The sequence below is a fragment of the Pygocentrus nattereri genome, chromosome 14 (genome assembly GCF_015220715.1).
Source record: "Pygocentrus nattereri isolate fPygNat1 chromosome 14, fPygNat1.pri, whole genome shotgun sequence".
Taxonomy (NCBI): Eukaryota; Metazoa; Chordata; class Actinopteri; order Characiformes; family Serrasalmidae; genus Pygocentrus; species Pygocentrus nattereri.
Genome location: NC_051224.1, coordinates 9,979,269 through 9,994,856, shown reverse-complemented (window position 1 = coordinate 9,994,856; position 15,588 = coordinate 9,979,269). Strand labels below are relative to the sequence as shown.

The 15,588-nt window shown below is 38.9% G+C and overlaps 2 protein-coding genes across 2 annotated transcripts in view; one reads left to right on the top strand and one right to left on the bottom strand.

Annotated features, from left to right (window-relative positions):
- Nucleotides 1-29: 29 nt before the first annotated feature.
- On the top strand, nucleotides 30-7,601 carry bri3 (brain protein I3). Its single transcript, XM_017684971.2, has 3 exons — nucleotides 30-542; nucleotides 2,075-2,189; nucleotides 5,565-7,601. Exons 1-3 carry the CDS (start codon nucleotides 410-412, stop codon nucleotides 5,695-5,697), a joined length of 381 nt encoding a protein of 126 aa, XP_017540460.1. The 5' UTR covers nucleotides 30-409; the 3' UTR covers nucleotides 5,698-7,601.
- Nucleotides 7,602-7,839: 238 nt separating this feature from the next.
- baiap2l1b (BAR/IMD domain containing adaptor protein 2 like 1b) overlaps nucleotides 7,840-15,588 on the bottom strand; it is a 54,131-nt gene continuing 46,382 nt past the window's right edge. Inside the window, exons 13-14 of the mRNA XM_017684958.2 lie at nucleotides 10,281-10,324; nucleotides 7,840-9,188 (exon numbers count right to left, since the gene is read on the bottom strand). Coding sequence (XP_017540447.1) covers nucleotides 9,116-9,188; nucleotides 10,281-10,324 — 117 coding nt within the window. The 3' untranslated portion in view covers nucleotides 7,840-9,115. The remainder of the gene's footprint in view (nucleotides 9,189-10,280; nucleotides 10,325-15,588) is intronic.

The window sequence follows — 15,588 nt, the reverse complement described above, 5'->3', positions numbered from 1 at the left end:
GCTCCTCCGTGCAGGCGCGCGCGCCCGCTTTCGTCACATGACTGCTGTCTTGTGACTCGCCAGACAGCAGAGTACCGATTTTTGAGTTAGTTAAAGGAGTTTTAGTCGCTGTTATCCAGTTTTTCCTCAGCCTGAGGGAAATCGACTCACGGTCGTTATGGCGGTTCTTTAGAGGAAATCCGTACGTTCCCTAACGGTCATTCCTCCCTCGAGTCAGAGAGATTTGAGGGCGCTTTAGGTCTTACAGTCGGGCGACAAAGTTGGCGCATGGAGGGCGGTGAAGTTACGGTTTCCTTCGTCGTGTTTTCTTCACGAAAAGCGAAGAAAGAGTCCACGGTCGTCTGTTAAACGCGTTAATATCATTCACGTTAACACCCGCGAACGACGCCTCCCGTCGGTCCTTTCGGAAATGGATAATAAACCTCTTCTGCAGGACAGACCCCCAGCGTACAACGCCGTTCCCGGGGCTTATGAGTACGGGGCCATCCCGCCGCCTGCTCCCGCGCCTCCGCCCTATCACTACCCACCACCGCCCGGCCAAGGTAAGCCAGGCTATTAATAAATCTGGCTTTGCATACAAAGCAACTCTGGCGGAATTGTAGCCCGCACCCGTGGCTCATATCAGAGTGTTTAGACTATCATGTGTACGGAGCCCTTCGTAGCCACGATTTCTTTATTCGTTCCCACGAGCAACAGAACAGGCTGTGGAAAATGTTAGCCTGGTTTAAACCAGTATCTGAATAGTTAGATTTTCTTTGGTCTGTATGTTCGCTGAGCACAAGTCTGGCCGAACCATATGGCTGTGAAAGTGTCGACACTAACGCCGCCTGTTATAAACAGAACAGACAGTCTAGCTTAAATGTGCTGGAAATCAAATCTCAGTGCTGGTGTGAACTTTAGCTAACTAGGTTAAGCTACCTGTGCCAGCAGTGACGGCTACTGTTAATGTTCATCCAAGAACAACTTCTGTGGCGGTTTTTCTTTTCACGCTAAATTTACGACATTTTGTCGAGTCTGCTTTGAATCGTTTTGCAATGCTCGAATATCTTTCTGCTCTTTTGTGTTTGATCAGTCGTCCTGAATGACTGTAAGGGTGATTTTCTGGGCTGTTTTTTCCGTCGACTTGTTTCCTCTCAGTGATTAACTCGGGCGTGTGTGCTTTCACTTTCCGCTGCGTGTAAAGGAGGCTGTTCTGTGACTGGGACTCATTTCATGCTCTTTACGTTCATTTTAAATACAGAAAGATTTGCCATTATTTTAGTCTTTAGAGGCTTTGTGGTAGTTATTAACCCATGAATATCCCAGCCACTCTACAAACAGTACCTCATGGTCTATGTAGACTTTGTTGCTCTTACAACAGGAGATGGTTAGAGTCGAGTAGCCTAAACCCAGGTTTAAAAATGAGCAAAACAAATCAGGCCATGTCCTGTTAATTTAGTGGAATAAAGGCTCAAGTAAAAGCACCAAAAGACAACTTGAGTAAAAGTGTGTAAGCACTGAGTTCCATATAGATGTTTAGTACGTCCAGCATATACTAGTGTAGGAACTTGTATTTGTTTGGCTCCATCCTTTTTGGTCTAAACCAAAAAGACAAAGCAAGTAAGTCAGACGTGCGAGCAATCACACAAAAACAGTACAGATGCGGTCACCAGTGTAATATAGTGAAATGAAACACAGAAAAGGAATTAGTGACTGAACGTTCACATGCAACTGAGTCAACAGTAGATACCTTTGTTCGCGAAAACACAAACGTACTTGAGTGGAGTTGCAAGAGGTACCTTTCGAAAATTCCCTGAAAATGAATCCGTATGAATCTATAAAACTTTTGCCTGTAGTTGAGAACTTGTTACGACCCACCATCAGTTACACAAGCTTTCAAACGGAAACTGATGGTACATACAATCAAACATGCTCATCAGAACAGTGATCAGACAGTATGTACGGACCATAAAACATTCCGAAAAAAAAGTTTAAGAAAGAATAACTAGTTTAGAAGACGCCTTTCTCTCTTCTCTCCATCTGTATGTCTCAGAAAGGCTGAAAGCTTTAATTATGTTCTTCTTTCTACCTTTAGCCTTCCCTGCACCTGCTCCCCCAGCCGCCCCCATCGGCCAGCAGCCAAACTATACCGGCACGTACACCATCATCCAGCCCTCTGTAGTGGTGGTGGGAGGATGTCCAGCCTGCAGGTGAGGAAATTATCTTGGCAACACTGTAACTGTACTAAGAATGTATTAACATGTCATATCTGGTAGGCTGTGAAATGTTTACACACGTTCTTAGTATTACAGAGCATATCTCTGTGAATGAAGCAGCATGATGTCTGTGAAGAAAGAGACTGCTGTACATCAGCAATTGATAAGAGAGCGTATATATTTCCCATGATCCTTGTGATCCTGGAGATGTGCCTTTCTGCAGAGTTCAGTTCCAAGCCATACGTTCTGAACAGAGATAAAGCCAGAGTGTAAATAGACCAGATTATGTAACCAGTGGCAACACGAGTTTCACTGCATTTGTTTGTTGACAGAATGGACATTGAGATCACATTAGTGTTGTTATTTGTGGATGCTGGGATGTTAAGATGCTTAGCTTGTATGCTGGATGCTCCTGATGATAGTAGACTGGAAAAAGCTGGGCTGCATGGGCTGATTCAGTAAAAATAGGCAGATAGACCTCAGTGATCATTGTTTCGACACAAATTTTGCCAAGCTCCTTGTTTGACTCCTTGTATCTGGTGAGCCAGATTAAGTTTGGAAGTCTGCAGGTTGGTGGATCTCCAGTTTGACAAATCACTATTGTTTGATTTTCATCACAACATGAATATGTAACTTTGCAAAACTTGGTTTCCTTATGATAAGAAATAGAACAGAGAAACGCAAGTTTCAGATGCAAAGTTGCTGACTGCTGCTGTGGATTATGACCATAGTGGTTTCTGTAGGCTCCTCTTCCTGTCAGCCCTGGCAAGCGCATGACAGACATTTGAATGAGGCCAGCAGTCAGGCAGCCTACACTGCGGTTCTGGAGCTTTCACAACTATTTACTCCAACAGAGATGCAGACTTTTGAAAGCCTCAATGCCTCTGTTCGATTTGCTGTTTTGAAAAGATTTAATGTCCGATATTAATATCTGATGAGGGTTCAGACGTCTGGTCTGGGCTGTGAAAGAAATGTTCAGATTTGTCAGTTTAGTTGAAAATGAATGCCTTTTATGGTATCATGTTTAGACAATGTATCACATTTTATCTGAGATGTTCAGTTGTTTGTCAAACGTCAAAACAAGAAGTCTGACTTAGGACTTCATGGGAAATTTTCTTATCTTGCTTTATACATTGTACTTGTATTGTACTTTTTTTTTCTTCCCCAGAAGTCTACTTATCTTTATTAGACACCTGTTTCCTCTGTATGGTTTAGTTACACATCTGATCACACATTATATTATTGTTTAGTGTAAAAATATATTGTTTTGACTGGTTAAAATCATCAAATCACACATTTTCACATTTTCTTTGACGATGATTCTAAGGTAACTTTCTTCCCACTTCGGTGTCTTTGGTGCAGCAGTTCATTTTGATGAGTATAACATTTTGAAACCCTGTTTAAAAATGGATTGATTTGAACGTCTTGATAAAGGCCTGAACTGTATTCAGCTGTCTTCTGCTTTCTGGGCCTCAGTGCATCAACTGTGATCTCAAAAGTGTCTTCTGTATTCTTCTGTGCATTTAAGTTCCTCTGTGTTCATGTGATTGAATGAAAGTCCTCTCACATGCGGAGTCACACTGGGTTTGTGGGGGAGAATCAGCCTAGTCATGATGGATAGAGCTCATGATGTGTCTGATGTCACTCTCAATTCTGGTCCAACGCAAATAAAAGATTGCTTACAGTTGCTTACAGTCACACTGAGGTTTGGGCCTTGATCAGTTTGTGTAGAGAGCATTTTACTTTTGAATTGGTTCTTTGTAATAGCTGGTATATTTGTTTTGATTTTGATGTAAACATACCCATATCCCAAAAAAACTGAAATCTCCTTGCTTTTTTTTTTAAATAAGCATTATGTAGTATGTAAACATTATTAAAGCTAAAAACCATACAACTTACTCCCTAGTTCATTCCAGTCTGTTTTGAATTCACTGTGTTTGTGATGCTTATTACATTTACATATCTGCCTATTCATAGGATTCAATACATCAATTAGAAGCCTACGTCACCATGTTGGTAGGCGAGCTGTAACTCTGTGCTCTGATGGAGCTTGTCTCATCACTGTTACTGCAGTTACAACCCTGCAGGTGGATCAAAACAATCAAAATAGACCAGAATGACCGCATAAAAGCTAAAAAGATATGTGGACACTTTAGATGCAGTCTCTAGAAAATGCTACAAGATGAAGATTATCTAGATTGGTAGATTCCCTGCAAGTGGCTGCCAAAACAATAAACATATATCCAGCTCAGGCCAGCTTTTAATTTGAATTTTCCGTTCCTTAAATGTGGCTGCATTTACACTGAGGTGCCTTAAATTTTAGGTTTTAGCTTTTGTTTGTTGTCGCTACAAAATGAAATAAGGCAATACCCTCAACTACATTGGTTAATACACTTTAAAAATGATATTTACAAAGTGTTTTAAAAAATAGTTTTACTGCCTTTGCTGGATCTGTTATGCCTTGTCATCTCTTTTCAAAGTGCCACAGCACTGCTGAACAAACTTTATGTTGCTGGCCATAATGGTAGCAGTGTGACTGTGACGCCATCCGAGTGCTATTAATTGACCTGAGAGCAGATTAGCTATTCAAACTGAAGTTATAAAGGGTGTTTAACCCAGTCGGATTTTTGAAACAAGGCACAATACAGGGCAGTCAATCAGAACAGACCATTTACACATGTATCAGTCTTAAAGGCAGAAGAACAGCCGGCTTAATTCTATATCATAAAAAGCGTCTGGAAAAACGTCATGTAGAAATGAATTGAAGTGTTTGGTACATATAATGAAACAAAAATTATAAGTGGATCTCAAATCAAATGCAAGAATAATATAGGATATGGGCCCTTAAGAGCTCATCATTCAGTGTTATATAATATAATATAATAGAAGCATAAAACATAAAGTGACCTCAGCATTCAGTGTAATTACTGTGACACGTATCGGAATACATCATGCTTGTGGAGGTTGTTGAGGTTGTTTGCCTTTCACCTACTTGGAGGACATGCAGAAAGTATTTTGTTCGTCATTGGTAGAATATTAAGTCCTTGCCTACAGCTGAAGGACTACTAGTATCAGGCAGTAAAACCTTAATATTCTATAATACACCTGATGATTATAGTCCTGTTCGGCCAGTTTCGGGATATAAATGGGCAGAAAGCCTTCACAAAAAATAATCATTTTAGTCACGGATATGTTTTCAGCAAAATGTTTCTCTTCCTTAGGATTAGACTTTTTTAATGCACTTGAATATAGCTGTAAATGTAACATCTCAGTGGTAAGAACTGGTAACAAAATGTTGGCTCTACATTGTGTAGGAGTAGTAATCTTGTAATAAAGTTTATTGATGGCACTGTGCTCTCTTGTTTACAGGGTGGGGGTGCTGGAGGATGACTTCACCTGTCTGGGGATCATGTGTGCCATTCTGTTCTTCCCCCTGGGCATCCTCTTCTGCCTGGCCCTGCGGCAGAGGAGGTGTCCCAACTGTGGAGCCACATTTGGCTAGAGGGACCACGCTGCAGCCACCATTTGGGGCCCAATGACCATCGTTCTTTTCTTCTTCTTTTTAAATTCATGTTTTATGCATCAGTGTTGTTAAGAAAAGTAATAATTGCACATCTTATGTACTTTGATAGTCCAAATCTTGATAATGAGCAGCTGCATGGTTCCTTTTTCTTTTTCTTCTTCAAGACATTGGTGACTGTGGGGAAATTTTTTTTTTCTCCCACCTCTAAAGACTATTGATTTTGTTGTGCATTTTTTTCTGTTTGACCATGCAAGCCAGACCTCTGTCATCCAATCACCGGTGCCTTTAAGATGGCCACAACTTAGAACTGTAGGCTACCGAAGCATGGAGACTATAAAGGGACTTGGCAAGAAGAAAAAAAAAAAATAGAGATCATGATCACCCTTTGAACTGCTATGATTACTCAAACTGAGTGAAATCATCTTTATAAATGACAGAAAGACTTTGTTCATGCTTCATTTTAATCACACCACACTTTTCTGGTCTTTTTCCTTGTACTGTTGGGATTTCCTCTCTGTGTTTGTAAGAGATGAGAATGTAAGCTGCCTGGTGCTTTTGCTCGTGTACGGATGGAAATCAGTGCCACGTTTTATCTAATCAGCCTTGTTCACAGTGCTGAGCATGTTCTTCACCCAATTTTTCAATCTTGTGATCCAGCTTCTAGAAGACCAAACCACCTCCTACCTTCTCCTCATCAGGTTCTTCAGGCCTGTAGAAGTACATTTTACCATTACCTACATACTGAGCTCTTTCTTTCTAGCTTGGTGTACACACTGTGGAATTTGTAAGTTGGGGATATTTATATCTCAGCTAAGAACATCATCTTTTTAGAAACAGCCTGCTGTCTGTTATTTGATAAACCCTACTTTAATTAGCACTGTGCTATTGATCAGTGTTAGATGGTACATTTCTCTGAGTTTAAATCATTGAGTTGATGTCTTTCATAGGCAAGTAATTGACCTTTCCATGCTCTGCCCACAGAAGCATTCTTTTGTAGCTGCTGTTGTTAGATTAGGCATGCTTTCCTGAATATGGGCAAAAATTATATTCACTGTATTTACATAAATACCAAAAGACTGTTCAAGTTATGTTTATTTTGTATGCTTGTTAAAAGTCACACTCATGATAGAGTGGGCGTGGGTTTATGTAATAAAGCTCAATTTAGCGTCAGAGCAAATTTGGTAACATTTCTGCATGTCTAGTCTTGACTAACTACTTCAATTCAGTTCAGTCCCGTAGTGAAATATTTTAGAAAAGAGTCACACAACACCACCAAATGTTCTTTTTTTTTTTAAAGATGGCAAAGAATGATATTTTTGCCAACAGCCTGTAAAGCCTGTCAATCATTGCAGTAGTTGCTGCAAACAGACCTCACTAGTGGGCAGAGCATGGATAGAGGTCAGTTGGATAGAACTGTCTAGAGCCACAATCTTCAAATACAGACCTTGAGTGTAGTTTCTAGTCCTGTATTTTGTAATCACTGCTAGTTAACAGAGCTGTTAATGTTACTGATTGTCCAAATATTATCCTGTCTACCAATGATTATAAAATCCTGGAAACTGCAAGGTCTGGATCTAAAGACCTCTGATCTAGAGCGTAGAGCTTTTCGTTTGACCCAGAGAACGGATACTGTGTTGCTGAAGTCTGCTACAGTACTGTCTTTAATCTCCCAGTGAAAGACAATCAGTCTATAATGAATGTCCCTCTGTGCACCTGAGATTTTTCCACTTATTGCAGAATGTCATCTTGTTGCCACCATTCTTTCCTGATGTAATTAAACATTGTCAAGGCTATTTGATTTGCTTTAGAACACTACGCACGGTGTAATGATAGGTTCAGACTTTTTATATGAGAGGTAATGTAAATAAAATTCTATGAATGCAGCCTTTGAGTCAAAGTTGACTTTGTTCATATCATTCCCAGTTTGCTGAGTCCTAATAATGAATGTGTTTTTCCCTTTGTTTTGCCAATGGAACAAATCTGATTAGTCTTTGCCAAGCAGGAGACTAATATTCTACCTCATACAAGTTAAAAGCTTTAGACTGAGAATAACAAATACTTACCTGTAGTCAGTGATCAAATCACTGATCTGTGTAAAAAGAGGTTTATAAATAGCTCTAGTCCAGAAATAAAACATTTTTATTTTTATACAGCTGTGATCCACAGGGCAGGTGAAGGGCTGCAGCAAGAGAAAACAACTGCATTGATAAAACAGCAAATGAATGGCTTCCCTGAAGCATCAAGTGCAATTACTGCCTATTGTACATAATTATAAGGTCTCTTTCATCAAAATGGTCCTCGAAGACATACTGTATGCTTCTGAACGGTATTCACTCACTGAGAGATAAATTATTTTCAATGACAGTGATAGGAGAAAAGTGTTAAATTAAGGCAAATGTGTGCTCTGACAAAAAAACAATGTTAAATACTATTTTTGAATGCTTTCGTTATGTATAGCATTTCTACCTAAGCAAAGCTTGTTGTCTAAGAACACTCAGACCAACCTTTCACAATCAAAACAAATCTTCAGTTCTAGTGTACCATTAGCCATGATGTTTGAGATTTTAAATAAGCTGATATTGTAACTGTCATCTTAAAGTCTTGTAAATCCATTTTTTCATCTTTTCAATTTTTTTATCATCGTTCAAAAATGGCATTTGTTGTTTACATGGTGTAAACATTTAAACAACAATGGACCAACAGAAACAGTCCAAAAAGCCTTGAATAAGATCTTTTCACATTAAAGTACATTAAAGCTAAAATTTCATTTTGGAGATACAAGTTTGCCTTTACGACAGCAACAATATACCCCTGCACGATTACCACCACAACACTATAATCTGGACTCTTGCACAAACTCAGTCTCACGTACATTCAGCAACTGTCCTATGGCAACAGGAAATTCTCAACAGATATTTCAACAAGCTGGAATCCAGTCAATGTCAACATGCTATTCACGCAACATATAAGCAAACACCAGGGTCTTAGCTAAGACTTCAGACCCAGGACAATATTTTTTGCATAACCCTTTAGATTATAGGAGTAGGTCTGTTTTCTACCTCTGCTCTTGCTCTTTTCAATTGTGCCTGGGACGTTATCCCTTTCAGCAACACAGTCAAACATCAACAAAAAGTGAAAGTATATTGGCTCTTATAAGGTACATAAATAAATGTGTTGTCCATCTTGTGGTGATTGTGTGCAGTAAGCAAACGCTGGTTAAATCAAAATGCCATCTCTAGTGGAGTTTCTTTGTCCAAATCCACTGAAGCTGGTTTCAGAGCTTTTGTGTGATGCAGTCAGTTTGTGGACAGGAGCGCTGTCATGTTTGATGTGAGTTACTGGTGGTGCTGGTTGTAGATGCTGATGGCTGTGGGCTGGAAGCTGGTGGTCATGACGATCAGATGATAGGAGCCGATCTGTCGTTGGTAATGGTGGGCCGCAGCTTCACAGTGGCGAAGGGGTTTCCTCCCCTGAGAAGAAATGACAGTCTGATAAAGCTGAGACAGGTATGTGCATGGTTTTTGAGCTTTGTCTGATAATCGGATTGGCATGTTATGTAACTGTGAAAACGTCGCTGGCACTGGTTGTCATACAGTATGTTCTTAATGCTGCCTTTGAATTTTAAGCAATTTAAAGCAATTTTTCTTCTCTCTCTCTCTGAAACATCACTGGTAGGGATGGATATTTTGACAAATTCTGTTGACCAATAATCATGACTCATTTTTAATTGCCAAACTTAAAATCAGGGACACAACTTATTAAAATATCAACCATAACACAGTAACAAATATTGTGGTTCTGAAACCTGAATGGCTTGTTCTAAGCCACTGTAAATTATTTGACACACTTTGGAGTGCATGCATTGACTTATTTGTGTATTAATGAATGAGATATTAAAATGTGTTTCTTGTATGCACTGTGGAATGTAGTAAGCATAAGCATGTATTTGAAGTAAACTTCAAATCTAGTTTTGTTTAAACAAAGGGACTGACAAATGTAATGTTCATGATTCTATATGCAAATACAAAAGAATATATAACGCACCTGAAAATGTACTATTGTTCTATTTACCACTCATTACAAGCCACAGGTTCAAATGACCATACCCAGTTCCAAAAAAATCCAGTGCTAATTGAAACAGAAAGCAGTAATTAGTAAATTTTCTTTAACTCATGCCCTGCGATGGACTGGTGACCTGTCTAGGGTATTTCTTGTCTTCCGCCCACTGAATAGGCTCCAGCGCCCCCTGCGACCCAGAAGGATGTGTGTGTATGTGTGTGTGTGTGTTTTACCTGTATTCAATCAAAAACAGTACAAAAACACAATATTTGATGTTTTATTTGAAGTTAATTGTTTTTTGTACATATATGCTTTTGCATTTCATGATGTCTGCAACACGTTCCAGAAAACATTTATGAGAAACGTAACACTTTATAAGTTCCTTCAGAGATGGGAATAGTTTCACAGAAACATGCTGCAGAATTTTAATCTCAACCATCTCTGAAAAGGTCTTTTTCTTACAGGTGGTATATGTGGTGGCAGTTCATTACTGGCACACTTACCCTAAGAAAGGAGGTGGCTTTGGGATTCCATTTGTCTGAAGAACCTAAAAGAAACAAAACATGTCATCCCAACCTGTTTTTTCACAGCCAAGTAAAAACTGATGAAAGCACTTATATTTGTTGTGCTTGTAGGTATACAGGCCCACAACATGTTTTCAGATGCTCTAGTCTAGACAGTCAGGTTGTGCTGATCTAGGATCAGTTTTCACTTTGGAAAAGAGAAAAGGACAAAACTGATCTCTGATTATGATATAAAAGTGAAGGCGAGTCCGACAGGTTTGATGGCTAGCTCCGTAACACCTGGAATCTGGCCCTGCTGGAAAGGCTGGTCAACTTTTACCTTAAATCTAGTTAAAGTAGAGTTGTCTGCTTAGAATTCTTTTCATCCGTTAGAGCTAAAATGAAAGGAAACTCCTAAGGCAACAAATATTACGGACTTGACTAAAGACAAAGTTCAGATATTACCTAACCAGCATTCCCACAAGTGCATACAGAAATGCATGTATTTGAATTAGACGCTGAAGATTAAAAAAAAGCTAATATGACATCTTACAACTGTAATAACTTTAACATGTAGGGATGTAAAAATAAATCCATAATTGGATTACATGGACAGGTAGCAATGCAACACTGAGAGGTGAACTGGCATAATGTCTCCACTAGATGGCATTAGTGGCCTGCTGAGTTAATAAACTGTTAAAAAACACAGTCGAGTCAGATTTGACCCTCAGAAGCAGCCAAGCCAAAACATCTGGAAAGAGCACCTGTCCATTTGCACCATTTAAGCTGCAGTCTAATCAGGGAGGCCATGTCCTGAGCCTGCGTGTCAATGTTTAGAGGTAAGGTTGAGCAATAATGGCAAAAATATGACATCACGGTACTTGAAAACGTTTTTACAGTACATGATCTTTATAACCAGATTTAGTTTTTCTGAAGAGAGTAGTGCAGACAAAGGCTATGAAGAACTGTGAATGGACATGAATGGTGAGCATGAATGAATAAAACAAGAAGGCATATTGAGTTGGCATCCAATCAGCTACTTGTTACTGTGCAGTTCATGCGGGGGTCCAATGGTGTTTTTATAGCTTTTTTTCAATTAAGTCTTTTCTAAAGCTTTGTGTTTATAATATATTTTAGACTCTTTGAAAGGCTGTGCATGCTTTATTAATATCCATTTGTGTGGCCTTTTATGAACACAGATTTCTCTATTCATCTACAAAATAATCTGTAAAAAACGGAATATAATTTAAAACATAACAGCTGTAATTTTCTTTTGATTTACCTTTTTCCCTTTCTCTTTCAATCATTTGCCTCTCTCTGTCTCCTCTTTGACCTGAGCATAAAACTAGGAGGGGAACATTTCTCACCCAACCGCTCGGCCCATAATGCATTCCTGTCTCTACCTCCCCCACTTCCCCATCTAATCTGATAAAACGGGTTGTGTAGAGAAAGCTGGCCTTTTTGTCAGACACATAACACCGAAATCATCTTCCTGCTTTGCTCCTGCTGAAGAAAAAGTGCTTGTGGTGTGGCATCTCTGCATTTCCTCAGTTCTCCAGAGCTATTCACAACACAGAGCCAAGCCCTGCTTGAGTAATTACATGGCACAAGGCCCTCTTTCGCCACACCGATGAGCCAAGCCTCAGCAGGGAGGACAGGTGTTGGACAACAGGCTCTACACCTACATAGCTGACTCGCATTTTGATTGGAAAATGCTTACTGTCTTTACAGAATATAACACAACACAAAATATGTAAGAACACATCAGTAAGGTAAAAATCTGATCAGATACTAGACTAGATATTTGAGCAGTGTGATGAAACACTGTAACATTTAATTCTGTAATCTAGCCTGACATCTTTCAGAACTGCTTTAGTGTCTTCTCAGTGAAAGAATAACTATAAAAAAATGGAATTCATGTGTCATGTTGTTGGCTATGTATTTCTTCTTGTAGGGCATAGTACTTTAAAAGTCAATTAAAAGTAGCTCATTTCAAAGCCTTGTAGTTTAAAGGAAAAAAACAGTATCAGAGAGTATGTTAGGTTTCTGTAATGGTATCAGGAATATAAAAAGTAGCCACCATGCTATCTACAGTAAAAATGGACATAAAATTACATTATGATGCAACAATGATGATAATTCAACTGCACTGATACTGGAATGATAGACTTGGTTATAATAAACTGTGATAACCTGGATTAATACCATATTAACTGTACCTAGCATGTGATTACTCTAGAAACATGGCTATGCTAGGTTAAACGTACTTAGAGGAGGCCTGGCTGCTTATACATTGTGTGCCCTTATTGTGTGCCTTTACGGCATGTGGCTTTATGGTGTGTGCCTATACAAAAAGCCTCCTACGTTTGGGTGTACATTTTAAGAAATCCTAAGTGTCATGTCATTTCTCAGTTCACATCTGAAAAAACCTCAGGTGAAACAACCTCAACATAACACAGAAACGTTTATGTCACATCTGGAATTCTGTTCTCTCTTTGTATATTAATTACAGTTTTGCGGCCAAATCAAAGTAATAGACAAAAATACCACCCCCCACCCAATATCTGAATAAGAAAATTCTGGTACTGGCACAGGCCTAATCGGATTATTGGAATATTACCTACTCACTCATTTTTTTGACCAAAAATTATTTTCAAATGTAAAAAAATCAGGGAAAAAAGTTGGCAGATAGTTTCTCCAGTCACATTTAAATGTATACATTTTAAAATAATCCTGTATCATACCAGAAAAATTCAATTAAATAGTGGTAAAGTTTGAAATTTCATGATGCACCAAATTGTTTCAGAAGAATTGTAATTGCATCAAAGTGAGCTCAGAGATTTACACCCCTATTACATATGCAATAAGCAGAGTATTCCACTACTTTAGTTTTCAAACAGCCTTGTGAGTAGTGAGCTGCATGAATGGGAGGTGCGCTGTCGGCCGACTGACCCAGTCTAGTGTGAAGGCTGGGGCCGGTTTCAGGTTGAGGTCAGTGTGGAATTCCATCGTCCAGGCTGTGACAAGGGCCGGATGCGTAGATCACATGATTATGGCGGCTGCTGGAGGCTCCGGGGCTCACCAAAGGATTGGGTGGGCAATGAATATTTCACTGAGCTTTGAGAGGAGTATCCCCTTTCAGAGTCTCGCCATTCAAGCCTAGACCAAGCAAATATCCCAAATCTGCATCTTCATCCTGCTACGCTGCTTCATGCTAACCATGTGTTTCGGCACGCAGCCTTTGATGGTGAATAAGACCGCACAGACTTGAGGTAGCCCACAGCTCATTAAATTAAAGAGGAGAGCACAGCTAAGATCGTATGTCACGTCACGCTAGCGCAGACACTAAAGAAAATGCCCAGGGAATAATACAGTGGACCTGAACCGGGATGTTCTCTAGCAGGTGTTGAGTTGCAAAGCCTTGAATACCATGCTCTAATATGCATAGCAAAAGTCTTGACGTAATAGACAATTAGTAAATGATCTTGACTATTAGCTACCATGCATTTCTTTTGCAGTATAGCAAAGGCCTGCATGAGTGTAAACAAAACTATTTACATGTAGCCTCGATGCTACCACAGATAAGCATATGAATCCCCAGTTTTTGTTAATGATTTACATACATGTAAAAGGACTCTTGTCTAGGGCTCATAGAGAGAGATAAGCCACCTTAAGCATTTTACACTGTTATGGCTGGTGGCTAATTTCAGCTTATGTAAGTATCTTTTGTGGTACAGCAGACACGAAGCCAGAAGCTCTAGGTATGTAAAAAAGAGAGCTATCCAGGTCTCTTTTGGCTCAATGGTTTGCCTTTTTCAGGCAGTGCAGTGGATTCCACTGCTCTGTCCTAGCACAGAGGATTTAGCATTGTTCCACAGGCAATCCTCTTTCAGGTGAACCTGATCCTATGATCCACTCAGCCACGTGGACTGTAATAATATCTGCGAAACACCAGTCCGTTTGGCACCTCTATTCCAATAAACATGCACAGCAGATGAGCACTACAGAGTTGTCTAAATTAGGTCAAGCTGAGAACTTTGTGGTTTCTCTCTATGAAAACTGTGTACATTATTCAGAAAGAACTTCAGATGTTTTAGCTCTGAGCAATAAGCGAAGCAGAAAGGCAAAGATAATCTTTATCACTACATGTTCTACAAATGAATAATACTATAATGTTAGGGTTAATGCCAAAAAGGATTAAATATAATTTAATATAATTTTAATATAACATATAAATGTATTATTTTTAATGACATGCATAACTAATTTATGTTCACAATTAAATATAACTGTTATAAAATGCTTACAGATGACCTGTAAATAGCTCATGTAAACAGCTTACCTATTAATGTATTTACAAGACCATAACTAAACTACAACATATTTATTCTTAATAACCATGGCCTTACCCTTGTTAAGTACTTATAAATAATACTTATAAATACAACCCCAATTCCAATGAAGTTGGGATGTTGTGTAAAACATAAATAAAAACAGAATATGATGATTTGCAAATCCTTTTCAACCTATATTCAACTGAATACACTACAAAGACAAGATATTTAATGGTCAAATGGATAAACTTTATTGTTTTTTGCAAATATTCACTCATTTTGAATTTGATGCCTGCAACACGTTCCAAAGAAGTTGGGACAGGGGCAACAAAAGACTGGGAAAGTTGAGGAATGCTCAAAAACACCTGTTTGGAACATTCCACAGGTGAACAGGTTAATTGGAAACAGGTGAGTGTCATGATTGGGTATAAAGGGAGCATCCCTGAAAGGCTCAGTCGTTCACAAGCAAGGATGGGGCGAGGTTCACCACTTTGTGAACAACTGCGTGAGCAAATAGTCCAACAGTTTAAAAACAACGTTTCTCAACGTGCAATTGCAAGGAATTTAGGGATTACATTTAGGGATACAAAAAAAAAGTTGATGTAACACAGTGGTAAACATGACCCTGTCCCAACTTCTTTGGAACGTGCTACAGGCATCAAATTCCAAATGAGTGAATAGTTGCAAAAAACAATAAAGTTTATCCGTTTGAACATTAAATATCTTGTCTTTGTAGTGTATTCAGTTGAATATAGGTTGAAAAGGATTTTTAAATCATCATATTCTGTTTTTATTTATGTTTTACACAACATCCCAACTTCATTGGAATTGGGGTTGTAATACGTTGTAAACTGTTAAACCTGTTATCTCCCACAACTTTTCAGCAAAATACAATAAAACATTGTACTTTACCCAAATATTATGTTATTGTAAATTGTATTTTAAATCACTGTAAAATTATAGTCTCTGCAATT